The sequence below is a fragment of the Ochotona curzoniae genome, unplaced genomic scaffold, assembly GCF_017591425.1.
Source record: "Ochotona curzoniae isolate NIBS_2020 unplaced genomic scaffold, NIBS_Ocur_1.0 contig_4792, whole genome shotgun sequence".
Classification (NCBI taxonomy): Eukaryota; Metazoa; Chordata; class Mammalia; order Lagomorpha; family Ochotonidae; genus Ochotona; species Ochotona curzoniae.
In genome coordinates this window covers 11,857,615-11,879,117 of record NW_024466389.1, presented here as the reverse complement: position 1 = coordinate 11,879,117, position 21,503 = coordinate 11,857,615, and the positions used below count along the sequence as shown (strand labels likewise).

General features: G+C 55.2%; 1 protein-coding gene across 2 annotated transcripts in view; it reads left to right on the top strand.

Annotated features, from left to right (window-relative positions):
- The window catches only part of TMCO4 (transmembrane and coiled-coil domains 4), a 78,705-nt gene that overhangs the window by 52,066 nt on the left and 5,136 nt on the right, over positions 1–21,503 (top strand). For both annotated transcript variants that reach the window (XM_040988013.1, XM_040988014.1), the window contains exons 13-14: positions 2,513–2,597; positions 17,222–17,339. In XM_040988013.1, coding sequence (XP_040843947.1) covers positions 2,513–2,597; positions 17,222–17,339 — 203 coding nt within the window. The remainder of the gene's footprint in view (positions 1–2,512; positions 2,598–17,221; positions 17,340–21,503) is intronic.

The window sequence follows — 21,503 nt, the reverse complement described above, 5'->3', positions numbered from 1 at the left end:
GTGGTGGCCGGGAAGACTCACCACCACAGTGCTTCACACTTTGAGTGCAGTAAAAATAGACTCCCCTTTGAAAATGCACCTGGATGGAGGGACAGGCCTGTAGCCTGTGTCAGAGTCCTGGTTCGATGCCAGCTCTGGCTCCTGACTTCAGGTTCCTGGCAGTACAGACTCCGGGAAAGCAGCCACGCACTCAGGCAGTCCCCAGCAAAGGGGAGCTCACTCCCTCACGCTCTCTCTCTCTTTCTGCAAGTGTATATGTGTCTGTCTGTCCCTCTAATAAACAAATAAAAATAAGATTTAAAAAGCTAAGCAGGGAGGAAGGAGTGCTGAATACATTTTTTTTAAATAGGAAATATGAGTAAATGAGACCAACATTGGAGAACTAGCGTCAGAGGCAATTAGTCACTGGAGATTGCTGATCTGTGTTGCTACCAGAGGGAGAACACCCAAAGCAGCAGGGGCTCCCACAGCGCAGTTTCTTTTCTGCCAGAGAGGCTGGGGAGGACCATGCCACACTGAGCTGCCACTCACAGGGCAGAGGCCCCGGATGCTTCCATCTTGCTGCGCTGTCCTGGGTCATCTCGACCTCCTGGGCCGGAACAGCAGTGGCCTGAGCTCCAGGAAGCATGAGAAGGAAGGACCAAAGCCTACCAGCGTCCCAGCAGGTGTCTGGTTGGCCAGCGCCATGTTGTATGTCCACCCTCAGCTGCCAAAGAAGATGATGCCGAGTGGCAGTCAAACCAGCTGACATGCAGTGACAGTACCTCCCCCTCTGTCCTCAGGGGATGTCCTCCAGGAGCCCCAACTGGACGCCTGAGTGGCAGGTAGTACCAGATGCTGTATAACACAGGTACTTGGAAAAGTAGAGGGATGGACTTAAATCTAGGGAGGGATTTCTAACCTGGCAGCTAACAGGCCTGCATCCCACATCAGTGTCTGGGTTTCATTCACAGCTCTGACCTCCCAGTAACGCAGTCCTGGGAGGCAGTCATGAGGGTTCAGGGACTTGCCCTCCCCTCCCACCGAGGGGGCCTGGAGTGGGTTCCCAGTGCCCAGCTTCAGCCTCAGCCCAGCCCCAGCTGTTGTAGGGATCTAGGGAGTAAACCAGCAGACAACAGCTCTCTTTTCCTGTCTGTCTGCCTCTCAGTTGTGTGGGATTTTTAAGATAAGTTTATCTTGGTAAACAGAACATTCTGCAGTTCATGCACCGTTTTGTCCTAATACACACTTTCCATGAACTTAAGAGGTGTCCTCGTATACTGTGTTTCCTACACGTATAAATGTGTGTGATTGCAAGGTTTCGTACACCACAATGCATGAACCTTTTGAAGCTCCCTTAGACATACCCATGATAAAGTTTAAATTATAAATTAACACAGTAAGATATTAGCAATAATAGCTAGTAATAAAATAGAACAGTTGCAATAATATATTTTAGTTGAACATGAATATGATCTCCCGCTCAAAATGCCTCATTGTACTGCAGTCACCATTCTTGTGGTGGTGGAGGTGACCCAGTGAGATGATGTGAGGTGATACGAAGTGATACGATCATGACGCATTGCTAGTCTGTTTCACAGAGGTGACTTGCTCACATCTGGTAACCAAGGTGTCCCCTGAGTGACTTGCAGAAGGGTAGCCTGCCCCGTGTGGATACGCCGGGCAAAGGATGACTCACATCCTGGTGGGACAGAGCAGCACAGTGTGAGATGCCAGCTTGCTACTCAGAGCAATTTAAAACACATAGATTATTTGCTTCTGGAATTTTCTCCTTAAAATTTTCTGGCTGAAGTTGACTACAAGTGACGCAAATAACAGAAAGGGGAAGTGTGAATTCGAGAGACCTACTACGCTGTGGGAAAAAGAGAGACTGACATTGAAGGACAAGTGTCCAAGTGATGTCTGTCTCTTGGCCAAGACAGATGTCTGCCTCTAGTAAGACCAAGACCAGAGTGACCCTGGCTGGCCAAGTAGCAAGTCTGCTCTCTTCCAGGTAACAGTGTCGCCACCCAGGACTAAGTGATGTGTGTCAGTGTTCTGTAGCTGCTGTAATAAACTACCCAATCTACTGATCTTAACCAATGGCCAGGGCCAGCAGGTTAAACCGCCTCCTGCAATACTGGCATCCCTTAGCAGAGTGCCAGTCTGACTCCCAGTGGCTCTACCTCTGATCCAACTTCCTGCTGCTATGCCTGGGAAAGCAGTGGAGAATAGGCTAAGTGTTTGGGCTCCTGCCACCCACATGGGAGACCCCACTGAAGCTCTTGCCTGAGCCCATCTCCCAGGGAAGAAGTGGCCTGAGATGAAAGGGAGTCAGCCCAGCCAGCAGCTGCCTGTTGGCCTCAGAGGAAGCCCGTTCAGTGGCAGGTGCCCTCCTGTAGAAATGAGGGAATTGATTCACAATGTGAGCGTGGCCACACAGTACAGGCCTGACTCATCGAGGGTGCAGGAGGTTCTCAGCAGTGGGCGAGGGCTGCTGGGGCCCCTCAGACACTCTGTCCTTTTCCCCCAGGGCCAACGACCTGTCACCTTGATTGGCTTCAGCCTGGGAGCCAGGGTCATCTACTTCTGTCTGCAAGAGATGGCACAGGAGAAAGGTGAGTCCAGCACATGGTCACAGAACCCCTGCCAAATGTGTCCCCAGACTCAGGGTTCTGGGCCAGGAATCGTGAGCTTGCAAGGCTTAGAAACACCAAGGGGAAAGTTACAAGTGGCTTTAAAATAGAAGAAAAAGTAGTTCAACCTTTGGGAACCAGATGAAAGCAGATGAGACACAAAGAGTGAACTTGCCCTTGTGATCTGAGTGAGGCGCCCTGGGGGTAGAGAAGTCAGCAGGGTCCCACTCCCCGGGAGGCTCTGGTGTACAGTCCGTGCTGTCGCCCAGCTTGTGGAGGTGGCAGGCACAGTGGCACTCCTCACTGTGATGTCTACCACCGTCACCACAAGTGTGGCCTGGTCCTCCACGTCTTCCTTTCTCTTCTCTCGTAAGCACAGTGCCACTGGATTTAGGGCCCACCCTGATCTGGTAGGATTTCACTCAAGATCCTTAGTCACTTGTGCATAGACCCTTTCCCCAAAGGAGCCCTCGTGCACAGAGTGGGCGTATATTTGGGGTGGGGGTGAGCTGCACTGAGACAGCAGAAAGCCCAAGGGCCATGGCTCCGGACCCCGTGTGGGGTCAGATGCTGACTCCAATACATCTCAGCAGAGGTGGCTGCAGGAGGGGCTGGCTGGAGAAGGGAGAGGCAGAGCATTTGGGGTACACACCTGATTAGGGAACAGGGACCACCCTCCCTCCTGGTAGAGCACAGTGGCCTCGGGCTTAGAAGGAGCTGGGAGAAACCCATGAGCCAGGGCACCGTAACGGGTAGGAGCAGGGCTGGAGTGTCGGCACCATTCTCACTAGAGACTCCAGCCCCTGTCTCTCCACCAGCAGAGACGGTGGTGCCCTCCCAAGGGGGCAGCTGATTGCAGGAAGGGGTCCCAGGGATCTTTTTGCAAATCTCCAAAGCATCACTGGTGGTGGTCACTCAGCAGCTTCTGCTTATCCAAGGCTATCCTGTCCTCCTGCAGCCAGATGGGCAGTGCACCTACTGCTGACAGCACAGATGGGCAGTGTGCCCCTGCTGACAGCACAGACGGGCAGTGCAGCCCCTGCTGACAGCACAGACGGGCAGTGCGGCCCCTGCTGACAGCACAGACGGGCAGTGCGGCCCCTGCTGACAGCACAGACGGGCAGTGCGGCCCCTGCTGACAGTACAGATGGGCAGTGCGGCCCCTGCTGACAGCAAAGACGGGCTGTGCGGCCCCTGCTGACAGTACAGAGGAGTGGGAACAGGGGCCACTAACAGATCCTGAACACTTAGCAACACAGGTGGGTGGGGCTTCTGCTCTTATTTTAGCCTGGCAGTTCCAAGAGGGTGCAGAGCCTAGAGCTTCAACCCTTGCTAAAGTGACTCCCCGCCTTGCCGTGGCCTGAGGACAAGAGCAGTTGCCTGGTCACCAGGCAGGTATACCTACATCCTTGGCATTGACTGTGGAAGGGCTGTGCTCCTGTGTATACCCTCTCTGTGCATCCCCTGCTCGCTCGCTCACCGTCACTGTCTCTCTCCTGTCACTAGCCTCCTTCTCCTGGCTCTGTCCATGATCAGTGAGGGGACGCCATGCAGCATGGGGGACACCACGCAGTGTGAGGGGACACCACGCAGTGTGAGGGGACACCACGCAGCGGGAAGCACCTCTACCCCATTCGGGAGGCCCAGGAAAGCAGCTCAGGGTCAGGTTCACAAGAAAAATCCAGGCCAGTGTCAGAAGTCAGGCAACAATCACCATGGAAGCAGAGGTGCAGTTGGGACCAGGTGAGTTTCTGCTACGGTGAGCGTGGAGCTTCCCTCTCCTGAGACCACTCCAGCAACCTGCTCCAGATAATTACCTGGGACCCCTTGGCCCACTGAGGGGAACCCACATATCCAGCCCCCCACCACCTCAGTTCTTCCCTCCTGCAGGCTGGGGTCTGCTGAGCTCAGCATCCCTGATGTGACTCGGTGCCCCAGGCTCTGACTATTGCCCATGCTCCTGCTACTCTGAGATCTGCACCTGTAAACTTGAGGGGTTCAGGAAAAACAGCAGGACACAGGACCTCCGTAACTGTCGGGGTTACCGAGACAGGCTGAGTGTAGCAGTCAGCTCTGGCTATGGTGATGTTACATAACAAAGCACCCAGGCACAGAGGGTTAGAGCCCCCCCACCCCGCCCGAAGGGCTCAATGCAGGAATTGTAGCTAGCTACAGCACAGCTGAGCAAAGCGGGCTGTTCTAACTGCACGGTTGCTGGGCGTGATTCTAGGCTGTGAGTTTGGCTCAGATCTGTTCCGTATGTGTTTGTGCTGGTGAGGGTTGAAGGGGCACCAGGTCAGGTTCCCAAGGCACACTCAGAGTAGCTCACCAGAGTGCCCGAGCCAAGGCAGCCAGGCTGTACCCACAGCAGACCAGGGCTTGCATCATGTTCGTCCACATTCTGCCTTCATTATCTGTTGCTGCAAAACCACCTCTCCAAACTTGGTGGCTAAGAGAGCAATGCCTGTGGCTCACGGTTCTGTGATGGAGAGCTAATGCTTCTGTCTTGCCTGGGCTCTCCCATGCCGCTGCAGTCAGGGCTGGGCCTCTTGGCAGCCCAGGTTGGCCTCAGCACCTCTGCCTAGCCATCAGTCTGGCTGTGGCTGGTGCCATCTGACCCTGCTCCCCAGGTTGGGGGAAGGTCTTTGAAAAGTCACTGTGCCCCATGCTGTCGTGTTGCTGCTGTCCCCAGTCCCTTTTGCCCCTGACCACACAAACCACCTGCCCGGGAGAGTCTTGTTAAGGGAGGAGAAGGCATGTCTGTACCTCCAGATAGCAGGAATTACAGGTTCACTTCAAGGTCACTAACACAAACCGAGTCTTCACTTCCCGTTCTAAACCAGCCAAGTTCATTTCCATGATCCATTTGGCCACAGTCACCAGGAGAGAAGCTACGGATCAGCTTCCTGCCCAGTGTGAGGCTGGAAACTGGAAAGAGGAAAGGGGGAGGCAGGTGCCCCTCACTGGCAGGGCATCATGGCCCTGGATGTGCCACAGCTTTCCGCAGTTGTCTTATAGGTGGCATCTTTCTGCCATCTTTACCAGTCACCCCTCCTGCTCTTGGATCTTTGGTTCGTGGTCAAGAACTTGGCTTTTGATGTTAGACAGATCTGGATTTGGCTCCTGGCTTTGCCACTGAGGAGCTATGGGACCTTGGGCCAGTCACTCACCCTCTCTAAGCCTCAGCTCCTTCAGATGAAGGTGGGGCTGTGTGCACTGAGCATAAAGGACCATCAGGAAAAGCACCAACCACCAAGTAGGGGGACAGCTTCCTCTCTGAACACCAGTCTGAGGCCCTGCTGTGTGCAGGGAGCTGGTGAGCTGTGCATCCACATTAGACTGTGGTTCCACATCAGCCTGGTGCGAGCACGTTTTGAGTGTTCGGGAAGACATAGGAGTGACTTTGGGCTAAGCAGTCAGCAGGTGCTGATGTGGCCATAGCCAGGTGCGGGCACCCCAGCCCAGGACTGGACCTGCCAATGGTGCTGGACCTCATTCCTCCATAGCCGCTTCTTCCTGGAAGCAGGAGCTGCTCCTCTCCCCACTTCCCAGTTGGAAATACTGAGGCTGAGTGGATCCTAAGTGCCTGAGCAGCCAGGATTCCAACCCCAGGGGATTCGCCCTCCCAACCACTGTGCTGTCCTCTGCAGGTGGCCCAAGTCTCCAGTGATGGCAGGGATGGGGCAAGGATGGCAGGAATGGGGCAAGGATGGCAGGGCCCCCAGTAGGATCAGGGGGAGAGGCTGGCACAATGTGGGTTGGAGGAACCTGTGGTATAGCCCTGAGGGAAAGACTGAGGTGGCATGTGTGAATAGAGGAGTGATTTTACACAGGGAGAGCAGGAGGGAGTGTTCCTGGGCGGCCTGGAGCCTCCCCCCGTGTGCACACACCCACAGACACATGCACACACACACAGCACCCTCACCTCTCAAATAAGTAAATAAATGAACTGGGTTTTTTGTGGGGGTTTTTTTTTTTTTGAGTTCATGGAGAACACGTATTATGAAAAACACTCTCATAGGCTTCAGAATTTGGGGGCGCTGTTTTCCTCATCTCATCTCACATCATTTTTCAATTCTGTGATGTAAAAGCCATTATCATGCGCATTTTACAGCTGAGTAAACCGGAACACAGAGCTCATGTAATTCACCCAGACCCCGTGGCCAGCAGGTGGTGGGACATCCGCTGAGCTGCAGACCACCTGCCCAGGTCACTGCTGTCCCACTCCAGCAGCTCTCCCAGTGCGTTTCCATGCTGTGCCTGCTTGTAAGACCTCTCTAACAGCTTGCTTTTAAAAAAACTAGAATCTGAGGCTTTCCCAGTAATAGCTTCGTTTTTTTTGAGGGGCAAAGATAGAAAGAGAGCGCACTGCCATCCTCTGTCTCACTTCCCAGCTGAATCCAGGTCTCCCCGCAGGTGCCAGGGCCCCCCCCCCCCGAGAGAGCAATCAGCTCTGCCCCTCAGGGTCTACCCCAGCAGGAGGCTGGACACTTGGCCACAGAGGCAGGCATCACACCCAGTCACCCCCTTCTGGGACGCAGGCCTCTGGACAGCCAGGCCACATTCTGCCCCTTGAATAGCAGGAATTTAATAGCGCGACTCTGCCATGAACAGGAACCCGGTGTTCAGGAGTGCACCTGGCTCTGTCCCCCTCTGGTCACACCTTCAGAAGGAGGAATTCCGGACAAGGAGCTCAGAACAGCAGCCTTTCTTCTGAAGGGGCTGGGTAGGTTCCCCTCCCTTTATGCAATAACATCACACACACATCACCACCAGCCCCACCGTCACAGCCAGGGGGAGCTGGGACGACTGGTCATCGCCTGCCCTGACCTTGGCCAGGAGCACCCAGAGGGCCGCCTTGGCTCAGGCTGAATGTGACTTGCAGCCGTGCACACTTCAGTGGCTCAGCTGTCTGTGGGGACAGAAGGCTCCTCCCCTGCAGGTGGACAAGGCTGTGTTCAGCTTAACCCTTCCCACTCTGGGCAGAAGGAAGAGCTTTCTGATGCCCAAACTCAGAGCTACTTCTTTTTTTTTTTTTAAGATTTATTTATTTTTATTACAAAGTCAGATATACAGAGAGGAGGAGAGACAGAGAGGAAGATCTTCCGTCTGATGATTCACTCCCCAAGTGAGTGCAACGGCCGGTGCTGTGCCGATCTGGAACCAGGAGCCAGGAATTTCTTCCCGGTCTCCCACGCGGGTGCAGGGTCCCAAAGCTTTGGGCCGTCCTCAACTGCTTTCCCAGGCCACAAGCAGGGAGCTGGATGGGAAGTGGCGTTGCCGTGATTAGAACCAGCGCCCATATGGGATCCCGGCACATTCAAGGTGAGGACTTTAGCCACTAGGCCATGGCGCTGGGCCCAGAGCCATTTCTATCCCTGATTTTCCTTTCTCTTTCCAGGGAATAAGAGGATGTGGGGAAAGGGTGACTCCTAGTGGTTCCTGGAAATGGGGGGAGGGGAGCGGTGAAAACAAAGCACCACCCACCTGCAACAAAAATTAGAATCCCAGAGTCAAGAATGCCCCACGCAGCCTACCTGGCAGCCACTGGGGGCACGGGCCAGGGGGCATGAATCAGAGCCGACCCTTCCTCACCAAAATGCTTTCTCACCCACAAGCCCTGCGAGGCAGAACAAATGAAAACATGGACAGGGCAAGGCCTGCATGGGACACCCATGTCCCTCCGTGTCCAGTCCAGCTCCCTGGGCTCCTGCCTACACGTGGGAGGCAGCAGACACTGGCTCACGTGCTGGGCTGGCTGCCGTCCGTGTGGTTGGACACAGAGTTCCCAGCTTCTGAGCTCAGCCCGGCCCAGCCCCAGCTGTTGCAGGCAGTGGGGAGTGAACCAGCAGGTGGAAGAGCTCTCTGTATCTTTCTACCTTTCAAATAAAATGAAGATAATTTTTGATAGATAGGCGCATGTGTGCAGTTGTCCCTCCGTGTCCGGGTTCTGCATTCAGGATTCAGCCAACCACGGATCCAGAATGCACTTGGGTGGGGACGAACGTCTGACCCATCAGTCGGGACCCTGCCTGGGATGCCCATGTGCCATGCCCCAGCTCCTGGGCTCAGGGCCAAGCTCTGTGACACTAGCTTCCCGCTAACACAGACCCTGGAAGGCAGCAGGTCATGGTACAAGCAGGTGGCGCCCTGTTCCCAACGTGAGAGGCCTCGCCCAGCTGGGACTTCATCCGCCCAGACTCTTGGCAGGCATTTGGGACATGGATCAGAAAATAGAAGTTCTCTCTTCCTCTGCCTCTGTCTCTCTCCTCTTTAAAAAAATTAAAAAGTGGTGTAGCTACTGGGCACTAGTTCTGCCCCAGGTACAACTGGACACTTTGTCTCACATAATCGTGTTCACACCTCAGGAACTTGGAGGGGAAACACACCCTCGTGATGGCCAAGGTCACTGAGCCGTCACGAGTTCTGGGAGAGAAGCCGGCCCTTCCCCATGCCGTCACTGCAGGCACCAAGGGTAGGCAGTGCCATCTCACATGCTGGAGGATCAGACGGTGGCCCCATGGTTGTGTCCCAGAGGGCAGAGCGTGGCTTAGTTTTGTCCTTCACGTTTGGCACGGGCGCGTGCCCAGGCCTCATGGTCACTGAGTAATGAGCTCCACTTCTCCCCACCCCTCATGCAGTGTTATTCAAGCCATCCTGCGGAGTTTCAGACAGTGAGACAGAGACAGCTAAAGTCAGGGCTGGGGGCTGGACTGCATCCCCTACATGGTCCCCTGCAGCTGGGTCACCTGCTATGTCCAGCCACCTCCCTGCCACCACCCCCTCACAGGTCTCCCTCCCCAATAAGGGGTGGTCAGGTCAGGGCAGGGTCACATGTGTGGCACCAGCTCCTGACTCAGGCCTTGGCACAGGGGAGGTACCCAGCATGTGTGATCCAACAGCTATGAGTGCTACCCACAGAGGCCTTTGGGTCAGGAAAGGCTTGAGCTGCTTTGGCAAAGTGGACGTCACAGCCCACAGGGCCAGCTGCCTGAAGTGTTGTCCAAGGCTCCCAGCGCCTAGCTGCACTTAAACCACTTTATCTCCGGCAGGCATGTTTTTCTTTTTTGAATAATATGTATTTTATTTATTTATTTATTTGGAAAGGCAGAATTAAACAAAGAGAGGAGAAACAGTGCTGGTTCACTCCCCAGACGCTCCCAAAGGCCAGAGCTGAGCTGATCCAAAGCCAGGATCCAGGAGTCTCTTCCAAGTCTCCCCCGTAGATGCAGAGACCCAAGGATTTGGGCCATTTTCCACTGCTTTTCCAGGCCGTTAGGGAGCCAGATCGGAAGTGAAACACCCATGTAGGATCCCGGTACCACAGGTGGAGGCCTACTATGCCATAGCATGCCCCTCCCCCAGCAGGCATGTTTGATCAGCAAATACAGCAGTTCTACCCACTCAAAACCCAGGCATATTGTGCACCTGCTAATGATGTGCCATGTGGGCAGGAGGAGAACATAGCCAGGGTTCCCAGAGATAAGCAGTCCCTGTCCCCCTGTGCCCCAGGGACCCTCTGTGTCTCAGCCAAGGGCATGGATAGAGCTTGGAAGGAACTGACTCTCCTGCCAGGAGTATCTCCAGCCCAGCAGATGGCAGACGTAGGGGCAGTCCAGGAGCCGGCTGCCAGGAGGAGCCACTCTCTGGGTAGGCCCTGGGAGTCTCTGGACCCCAGATAATAATGGGTCTTTATTATCATGCCCATCCTTTTTTAAGAGAGTTTTGAAGATAATGTAGTTGGAAAACAAGCTCAATTCAAACCGACTCAGAGCAGCTGGCTGCGCCTGGAAACGGCTGCAGAAGTCAGTCACTGCCTCAATTTATTTATGCATTTATTCTCCTGTTCGTTCCAAAAGGATCTCAAGGGAATTAATTCAAAGTGAGGCATAGTGTCTCTGCTGGTAGCCCTGCCAGGCAACAGGTAAGGCAGCAGTCGGGGCTGCTGGCCAATGTGTCACCTCTGAAGATTAAAGTCTGCTTGGCCTCTGTCCTTGGCACTGGGGTCCCACTGATTCAGTCAGCCCCACTCCCTGACCCTTCACCATCTGTCAGCTGGCTCCCTTTAGCTACTTTGCCCAGTGCCTTCTAGAAACAAGTGACAGCGGCAACCAGCTATGACTGATGCGAAAGAAGGAGCCATGGACATAGAGTCCAGAAACCCGAGCTCAAGCCCAGGCGCTGCTGAGCACTCCCCGGGCACCTGGCTCAGCTCGCCCTGTGTCACTTGAACTACAAGACTGAGAGTCCAGGGCAGCGTGAGGAGCAGCCACACCCGTCCACTCAGAGGATGGGTCAGACGCAGGAGGTGCAGCAGAAGCGAGACTTTACCAACGGTCTCACAGGTTCGGGCGCCTGGTGAGCCAGCATGCCCAGGGTCAGTTACTGCACACTGTTCCTTGCTGTCTGATTCCTATGGGATGGCAATCTTCCCAGCACTTGCTTCAACTGTTTTGGCCACTAGCTTGCTGTTTGCCCAAGAACTTTCAAGTGCATGCAACCTGTTAGGCTCTGTAACCTGGCTGTGTGCTCAGAGCCAACCATATTACTTGGATAAACAACCAAATGTTGACTTCTCCCACAAGGAAAGGTTTTATTTTGGAGGCTTACAGTACCAGATCTGGTGGCCCCAACAGTCTGGAATCTGCAATGGTGGAGCAGGTTGCAGGGGGACCATCACATGGTGAGCCAGGAGGCAGAGCGAGACATGCAGGAAGCTCTCTCAGATTGTATAAGCAAGCTTCAGATTGACCACCTAGGCTAAGTCCGACCTAAAGACCTCCACCAGGCGTGCCTAGCCATAAGCATAACAGGTGTCTACCTGCTTTTTAACAAGATTACTATTTGGGGGCCAGCACCATGGCGTAGTAGGTTAGGCCTCCTCCTGAAGCACCAACATTCCATATGGGCACAAATGTGTGTCACGTTCTGGCTGTTCCAGCTCCCTGCTGATGGCCTGGGAATGCAGGACAGCCCAAGTGCTTGAGCCCTGCCACCCACACACACCCTGGGCGTACTTCCGTTCCTGGCTGAAGCCTGGCCCAGCTCTAGCTGTTGCAGCTATTTGGGGAATGAAACAGTGGATAAAAGATCTCTGTTTCTTCTCTCTGTCTGTCTCTCTCTTCTTCTTCTTCTCCCCCTGTTCTGCCTTCTAAAAAAGTAATAATTTTAAAAATTAGTTATTTAAAAGGGAGAGTTACAGAGAAAGGGAAGAATCTCCCATCTACTGTTTTACGCCCCCAAATGGCCACAACAGCCAGGTTTGGCAAGGCCAAAGCCAGGAGCCAGGAGCTACATCTGGGTCTCCCCCATGGGTGGCCTAGGTACTCTGATCATCGCACAACCATGGGTCCAGCCAACCATTCATGGAAAAAAGTGACTCTTTTGCTTTTGAACAGACTTTTTTCTTGCCATAATTCCCTGAATAATGGAGCATACAACTGTCGACCCACAATTTACTCTGTGCTAAGTGTTAAAATAACCCAGATGTGGGAAGAGATGCTTCATGTGCCCTGCAGGAACTGAATCTATCTCTGTCTCCTTCCCTGGCACCTTGCAAGGAAACGTGGAAACTGGCGTTTCATCTTCCTTTTTTAAAGATGGAGAATGCCAGCCCAGGGACACTAGGTATCCTGTCCACAGATGGACAGCCAGTGATGAGCAAAGCTGGGACTCTAATCAAGATAGTCCTATAACGCTGAACCACTCCCCACTACCCCTTCTCTTAGACTGCCTCTGGAGACAGGATCGCTGTCCTTGAAGGCCCTAAGCCTGGTTAAGGAAATGAAATAGCAGCCTAAGTCCCACATACTACATTCCTGGGGCCTAGACACTGAGAGCTGAGCAGCAAAGGGGAGGCAGGCTTCTGGGAGAAGAACAGGCAATCCCCGACAGGCGGCCAGGCAGGCAGGAGGCCCGAGGGTCAGGAACCAGCAGCACCCCTGATCCAGATCAGGCAGGACCATGGACCTGAGCAGAGGCTTCTTTTATGTATTTGTTCACTTATTTAAGAGGTGGGGAGAGAGCTTTCATCCCCTCCCTTGATGCTTACCACAGCCATACTGGGCTGGGGCCAAGGCCAGGAGAACCAGGAAGGCATCTCCACCCCCAGGTGGGTGACTTGAGCCATCACTACTGCATTAGCAGGAAGCTAGAGCCAGGAGTCAGAGCCGAACCACCAGGCCAGCCACCCACAGCCCTTCCCCATCCCACCCTGAGATGGAAACTCAGTGTAGCTTGTCATAAAGAAAAGTGATAATACAATGTAGCAGGCGTTGCGAGTAAGGCCGCCCTTATGACACTAACATTGCATGTGGGAGCACTAGTTCCAATCCTGGTTTCTGCTTCAGCTCCCTCCCTGCTCCTGCACCTGGGAAAGCGGCCGAAGACTGCGAGTGTGTGAGCCCCTTCCGCCCCACGGGACAGCCAGGGATGACTGTGTCCTTGTGTCTCTGTAGCTCTGTCCCTCTAGGTTTATATTTTAAAGGGCGAGTAAGAAGTGTGTTTGTAGATTTTTTTTTTTTTAATCACAAAGGAAGATACAACTGGAGAGCAGGAGGGGGTGTGTAGGGATTTGCCAAGTTCTACTCTGGCCCTTACAGTGCGGCCCTAGGCAGGTCGCTCAGTGTCTCTGAGGCAGGGCCTTGACTGAAGGGGAGCCGTCAGTCATGCTTGCCTCCAGGGGTCCCTGAGAGGAGTGAGTGGAATAGCAGGTGCATGCGTCGCAGGGTGCATTGCAGTGATGAACGGATGGACAGAGGAGAGGGTTACAGAGCATGACGTGAGAGCTTTGTCTTGAAAGCTGCTCTGCAGAAGGGTCGCTCTCCAGTGCCACTCCCTGCCCTCTGGAGCTAGCAGCTCTGCTCGCCCGTGCCACCTGTAAGATCAGAGGCAGCATGTCACGGCGCTGCTCACCCTGGCCCCCGAACCATGTCTGTGCTGTCACCGGGCAGTAGCTCACTTGCAGGACAGACTATTGCCTGCTCTCTCCGTACCAGACGCCCCTTGGCTCTGATCGTATCAGCGGATCAGGCTTCTGTGCCTGAGGGGGAATAAGGAGATGCCAGGCCGAGTCCCAGGAAGCCAGGAAGGGACCTGTCGTTCTGCGTGGCCACATGAAAACAACGGAAGTCACGGAGAAGTGCAGGCTTTGCTGTGCCCCGCAAGAGTAATCCCAGACCTCCGCGTGGGCCGCTGTAAGCTCCTCATGCCCGCACCCCTCCCCAGCTCCAGGGACCCCAGGGCGCAGTCAGAGCTTCCCTCCCCCCCCGCAGCCCCTCTGTGCTTCTGTGACCTCTCCCTGTGCCATGGCATGCACACGTGTGTGTGTGTGTGTGTGTCCATGCTGCGTTGTGTGGGTGTTAGACACACTTATCATTTCTCCAAAGTCTGTCCTGAGCCTGCAGTCAGAAGATAATCCCTCCTTGGCATCCCGCCTTATCTCTCGCTGCACACGAGCCCCTGCCAGGAGGCAGGAAATCTGTCCTTTCTGCTGCGCTAACTTCAGCTGCTTTGGTCTCTGGCAGCCCGGGAGCATCTCATTACTGGCAACAACGTGATGGACATGTGGAAGTGCCTGGGGTTGCCCAGTGCCAGGGCAGCCATCTGCCTCTCACTGGAGGCTGCAGACAGCCACAAGCTCTGAAGGCCTGGCCTCACCCCGAGGAAGCTCGCCATCTTGGACAGGGCACAGTGACAGGGGTAGGGCTCAGGGAGCTCTTCCAGTAGCCAGTCTCCCCTCCTCCAACCTGTGCCAGAAGGAGCCCCCTGGGACACTCTCAAGTCATTGGGCCTGCTCGGTGACTCTGAAGCAAGTCCAGTTTTGCAAAAACTCAGCTCTTAAACCCAACTTTTAAAACCAAGGCTAGCGTGCAAGCTGAAATTGGCTCCTGGAAGGAAGCCGTGCCCAGTCCCCTGGGGCGGGAGGTAGGCATGGGTGGAAGCCGAGGAGGTCCTACTGGACATGCCTGGGGACGTAGCCCCCACTCTCCCAGGAGCCCAGGAGAAGCACAGGGAGCTGGAGACATGGGAGCAGCTTTCTGATAGATGAGGGTTTCTCCACATTGGCATGGATAAGTTACTGAGGAGAGCAGGAATGGCATGCGTATTTTTGCCACAATTCACACGTAAAAACCATGGCAGGCCTTTATCTGGGGATCTAGATGCTGATGGAGAGCTCTGCATCCCCGTCAGAGTATCCTGCCTTCAGTCCCGACTCAGCTTCTGCAGAGGCACAACCTGGGAGGCTCCTGTCTCCCACGAGCAAACAGGACTGCACTCCCTGCGAAGGACGAGCAACAAATGGGACATTTCTGTCTCTTCCGATCCCTCTACCTCTGCAACAAAATTTTCCAAAATCTGAAGGTTGGTTGATTGACCTGAAAGAGAGAGAGACTTCTCCCATCAGTGTCCACTGATTCCACTCATCCACGGAGTGCAGGAGACTGCGTGGCGGTCTGGGGTGAGGATGGGCAGCGTGGCGACATGCAGGTGGCGGAGATGGAAGGACAGAGAAGCAGCTGCAGCCACCTTGGCTGGTCCGGCAGTGCTGAGGCGATGCAGCCACTGGGCCACCGGCAGAGGGGGACAGTGGCCACAAACCCGGGTCAGAGAAGAAACGATTGCCTAGCAGTGTGAAGATAGCCCGGGGGCTGGGGTCTGGGTTGTGTGACACCATCAACCTGCAGCGCTGACATCCCGATTCTGTTACTGGCCAAGTTCGGTATTCTCCTCTCACCTTAGTACAGAAATAAAAAGTCAGGAAAGGAAGAAGGAGGGAACGTGCCCCCCAGGAGGGACCCAGGAGATGGAGTGCCTCTTGGAAGGACAGAGGGTTTTAGGAAGGGTCCTGGGTTTCTGAGCATTCCCTCACTCCTTGTCTGGCTGGGAACCTGTGGGGAAGACCTTTCCCATTGACGGTGTCTCAACCAATCAGGAAATGGCGAGGCTGCCATGCTGCCACGTTTGAAAGTGTGGTTCTCCTGGCCAAGATTTTAGCAGGTTTGGATAGTCTCAATTTGGACACCCATTCAAGTCCCAGCTGCTCCACTTCTGATCTAGCTCCCTGCTGATACCTAGGGAAGCAACAGAGGATGGCCCAAGTGTTTGGACCCCTGCACCTGCACGGGAGACCTGGATAAAGTTCCAGTCTCCTGGCTCTGGCCATTTATTATTTATTATCCATTATTTGTTATTGAGGCCATTTGGGGAGTGAACCAATGAATGAAAGATCGCTCTTTTTCTCTATGTAACTCAACCTTTCAAATGAATAAATAAATCATCTTTAAAGGACTAAAAAGGCAGTATTGGAAAGAAATGTTTTTTCTGCCTGTGTGAATGACAGGTGCCTGCCGTGCAGCCTGCATGGAGGTTGGCTACTGTGCAAAGAACCTTTAAAACGCTGGAGCATGTCGCAGCGTGGCAGTGGTCTGAGACTGACAGGGAGGGGTCTTGCTGGCAGCTGCAGAATGGGAAATGCAGTTCCAGCTCTCTGCCCTTCCTGACTTGCTTGGGTGCACGCCAGGCTGCATGCCTAGACCCAGGTCAAGATCACAGGCAGTGGCCACAGTCAGCTTTTCTTTGAGCCCCACGGCTGCTCAGGAATGCTGTTGTTACTGCCATTGGCCACAAGGGGTCCCTGCCCTCCAGGCTTGAGCCGCAAAGCTGAACCGCAGCTCCTCGGGGAGGCAGGGCTCCCCAGGGAGGCAGGCCAGAGGGCACCGCTGGTCTCGGGGTCCACACCCTGGGGGCAGCGAGGACCCTCCTGCTACCAGCGTGCGTATCGTTACCACAAGCAGCAGAGAGAACAACCCTGAGGATTGTCGGCTCTCTTCTGTATGACTAGGCAAACCCCAGCCCCCCTCTGAGCCTGTTCTCTAACCCACCAGGGAAAGAAGCTGGAGTGAAATCTCACTGGTTTCTAAGGGCCCTTCCAACGACAGCCCTGCCACAGCCTCCCCCCTGCCGCGTCCCTTACAGGGGGAGGTGACAATGGGGGCCAGGGAAACGGAAGGCGGCGTCAGCACCTTCCAGCAGAGACCTCAGCTTCCTTGCAGCTACCACCTCCCTGGGGACGAAAAGAGACAGAGTGCCTCCATCCACTGCTTCACCTCTAGTGGCTCGGAAACTCCGTGAGAGTGCAGGGACCCAGCTGCTGGAGCCAGCATCACTGCCTCCCAGGCTGTGCATGAACAAGAGAAGAATCAGAGCCGGGACTCAAACCCAGGCTGTCTGATGTGGGCTGCAGGGACCTTAACTGCTTAGCCGAATGCCTACCCTGACCATCAGAGGCAGAAGAGAGCTCAGTGCCAAGGGCGCCATTGCCAGCCATGCCACCTTGTCCAGGTCTTTGATTTCCTTAGCTCTGCGTGGGGACAGGGGTGCTTACGGGACTAGCTCAGGCACGTAGGCTGGGGCTCAGTGAGCGGAAACCCCGGCAATGCGCAGCATACATGTGTGTTCATGTGCCTGTGTGCCCACACTCCTGTGTCTGTGTCCATGTTCCTGTGTCCATGTGTGACATTCATCTCCCTTACCGTTCTTGCAAAGTCTCAGCCAAAACTCCCTGAGGCCAGGACACTGACAGTCTTTTTGGGGTCTCCCACCAGATTGCCAAGGGATCATCGAGGATGTGGTCCTGCTGGGGGCGCCCGTGGAAGGGGAAGCCCGGCACTGGGAGCCTTTCCGGAAGGTGGTGGCCGGGAGGATCGTCAATGGCTACTGCAGGTGAGTGCCTGCCTCGTGCGGGGGGTGGTGCCACTGCCCCAGCATGTGTGCTTGAAGCCCTGTCCAAAAAGATGCCAAGCACTGGCCATGTCAGGGGCAAGATCCTGGATGGGTGCTGTGACCCGGGAGGCGCCCCACTGTCTGGGATGGGTGCTGTGACCGGGAGGTGCCCCCCCCCATCTGGGATGGGTGCTGTGACCCGGGAGGTGCCCCCCCGTCTGGGATGGGTGCTGTGACCCGGGAGGTGCCCCCCCGTCTGGGATGGGTGCTGTGACCCGGGAGGCGCCCCACTGTCTGGGATGGGTGCTGTGACCGGGAGGCGCCCCACTGGCTGGGATGGGTGCTGTGACCCGGGAGACGCCCCACCGTCTGGGATGATTGTCAGGCCTTGAACCAGCAGCTTACAGGGTGCTGGAGGTGGGTGGACAGGTGGCACATTTGACGGGTAGTATTTGAGACTGGGAGACAAAGATGGGGACCTAAAAGGGGCTCTTGGAATGCTGGGGCCTAGGTTGAGTTGTCAGCCCTGTGCTCGAACAGGATGGGGCAACAGCCCTGTCACAGATGGAGTGACAGACCCCCACAGGAATGAGACCAAGGCTGACAGCTATGTGGCATTTGGGAGAAGGGATTTGTGGAATCTCGGCCAAGTGCACGGCTCTGATTCGGAGAAAGGAGGAGGATGAGGCCGCCGCTGAGCAGCTGGCAGACCTGAGAAGATGCCCCACGGTCAGCAATCGATGCGGCAGAGGCCCAGGGTCAGTGTCCCATAGCCTGTGCCTTCAGCTGGCTGCTTCCCCTTCAACTCTGAGGGGTTGTGGCAGTAGTCACATGGGTAGAGACGTGTGACATACGTGTTCTGTGACTGACGGGGCCTGGCACCCTTTGCTGCTTTATTTATTTATTCCTTGTCGCTCCCTTGGGATGCTTACCACTTCACACCAAGCTCATGCCAGGCACCATGGTGCGGAAGCCCTGGAGGGCGGTGCCCCATCCCAGCCTCCTGAGACCCAGCGTCCAGCAGCGGAGCAGGCAGGATGACAGGTGACCCCAGCCAGGCGCTCGAGAGCTTCCTGGTGACACCAGACCCCCCGCAGCTCTGAAAGCCCAAGGTGGGCAGGTGTGCGTTCAGTGGCAAACACGCCCTGACCCAAAGGAGGGCAGCAGTGGGCCTGACCTCTCCGCTCTGCCCCTGGGCTGGGGGCCAGGGACACCACCCCAGACCTCGCAGGGACACTGTGTGAAACACAGGCTGAGTGCCGGATACATCTCTGCAAAAATCCAAAGCGCAGCGGCTTCTGAGGCCCTGTTGTTTGCGGATCACAGCGCGCACAGACCCAGCCCCCACCCCCTAGCAAATGGGATGCTGTAAGCCCAGGCCTGAAGGTCATGTCTGGAATTTTAAAAGGCTAGGTGATTCTTTATAGGATGACAACAAAGAGAAAGGAGGGAATGACTTCAAAGCTTTGGTGGAAATGGAGTGGGTCTGTTAACACAGCCTTCAAAATCACCATCAGGAACCAGATGTGAGCCGGCTCTGCGGCCTAGTGGGGAGTCAGCGCCTGCAGCACCAGCATCCTCCATGGTACCAGTCTGAGTCCGGCTGCTCTTTCTTTGCATTTATATATACAAGATGTATTTATTTTTATTGGAAAGGCAGATTTTTTTTTTTTACAGAAAAATCTTCCATTCACTGTTTCACTGCCAAAATGTCCACAAGCTGATCCGAAGCTAGGAGCCAGGAATTTCTTCCAGGTCTCCCACATGGGGATACAGTCCCAAGGATTTGGACCACCCTCCGCTGCTTTCCATGCCATAATTAGAGAGCTGGATTGAAAGCGAAACAGCTGGGACACAAACTGGCACCCACATGGGTTGCCAGCACTTGCAAGTGAAGGATTAGCCTGTTGAGCCACTGCGCCATGTGCTGGGGAAGCAGCAGAAGATGGCTCAAGTGCTTGGGCTTCTCACCCACATGAGAGACCCAGAAAAAGCTCTTGGTTCCTGGCTTCAGCCTGGCCCGGCCCGGAGTATTGGGGCCACTTGGGGAGTGAACCAGTAGATGGATGATTCATGCTCTCTCTCTCTGCCTCCCACCCCTCTTCCCATAACTACCTTTCAAATGAATAGATCTCTCTTTTTTTTTAAAGATTTATTAATTTATTGGAAAGTCAAATATACAGAGAGGAGGAGAGACAGAAAGGAAAATCTTCCATCCGATGATTCACTCCCCAAGTGAGCGCAACAGCCGATGCTATGCCGATCCGAAGCCAGGATCCAGGAGCCTCTTCCAGGTCTCCCATGCGGGTGCAGGGTCCCAAAGCTTTGGGCCGTCCTCGACTGCTTTCCCAGGCCACAAGCAGGGAGCTGGATGGGAAGTGGAGCAGCTGGGATTAGAACCGGCACCTGTATGGGATCCTGGGGCGTTCAAGGTGAGGACTTTAGCCACTAGGCCACGCTGCCGGACCCTGATCTTTTTTTTATATGTGGAGGAAGGACTTGGGAAACAGCAGGTGCTTTGGGATAGTAGTGGCAAAGGAGGAAGCACGCCTGGAACAAGGGCCTGGTAGCTCGCCAGCTCCTGGGCCACAGCTGAAGCCGGGGAGGGGCCGTCAGGTGAGAGCACTGGGGACTGGGGGCGGGGGCAGATACAGGGGAAGAGAGAAGTGCTGGAATCCTGGTCCTAAGGAATTTCGTTCAGAACAGGAGCAGGAAGAGGCTCAGCTGAGGTTAAGAGTACCGAAACAGTACCCAGCAGAGCGTGTGCCGAGACCCCTGGGCTAGCCCCGAGAGTCCAGAGGTGGCCAGAGGACAGGAGTGCATGTCTGATGGGGACACGGCTCCCCAGACCCAGCAGGGCACTGGCTGTGATATGGAGGAGGACACACAGGAAGTGTACCGGTCAGCGTCGGAGCCAGCCCCTGGGGCCAGGCCAGGAAGGGGAGTTATCCAGTTCACAGTTTCAGCGGCTACACATCCAGGCAGTACACTGCTGCCTGTGGTGACAGACCCCTTCCAGCTCCCCAACCCTCCGCACCCCAGCAGGAGCCAGGAACAGCTGCAGGAGGAGGAGCTCGTGTCCATACTGGAAGTCAGAAAGTGACCCTGCGTCAGAACCGGGCTTCTGCAACAACCTAACGGGCCAGTGAGACCTGCCACGGGCAAGGACCGGCCCAGGCCACACCACCTGCAACCAGGTGGGCCTTGTGGGAGGCAGGCCACATCCAATTCACAGCAAGAAGCACTGGATTCAGACCCCATCTTTGTTAAGCACTCTCCCCACCCCCACCAGCCCTAGGGGTCAGGATCATTAATCCCATTTCATGGATGAGAGCACTGAAGCTCAGGTCAGGCCACCTGCCCACAAAGAAACTGTCCCCTTCTCCAGTGTCACAGCGAGAGCACTGTCCTGGAGCCTGGCTCAGCCCCAGGCCGTAACACCTGCGCTAGTTGGGCAGGTCCGCCCGGAGCTTCTGCCACACTTCCCCAGTGCACACAGGAGCGTGTGCTGGGGTCTGGCAGGAGTGCGCTGCACTTTGGATCCAATGGAAGCACCCAGCAGCCCAGATGACATTTTGCTGTTGGCTTCCTCCTCCTGCTGGCAGTTAGTGGGCCTCCAGATGAGGCTGCTTAGCATTGATTTCAATCCAAGCTCAGGCACCCGAAGCGAAGTGGAATTGATTTTAGAAATCTTCATGATTGTGATGACTGAGCCCACAGCAGCGATCCACTAGCCAAGGAGCTCAGAGCTGACAATGGGTTTTAGCCACAGGTGCAGGGCCTGGAGCAGGACCCAGGGGTTCAGCCCATGCCTGCGACACCATCAAACCTGCCCTGAGTTCTTGGGATCAGGATGTGGTGCAGAAAAGCAAAGATAAACAGTCCATGCAAATCAGTAATTTAAAAAATCCAATCTAGGGGCCAGCCTTGTGGCTCAGTGAGTTAAGCTGCTGCTTGCAAGGCTGTGCCAGTGAAGTCCCAGTTGCTCCACTTCTGATCCAGCTCCCTGCTAACCGCCTGGGAAAGCAGCAGGAGATGGGCTGTTCCACCCATGTGGGAGGCCTGGAGAGTTACAGGCGGCCGGCTGCAGCCTGGCCCGGTACCAGCTGTTGCATTTGGAGCGTGACCTCACAGATGGAAGGCCCCTCTCCTCTCTGCATGGTC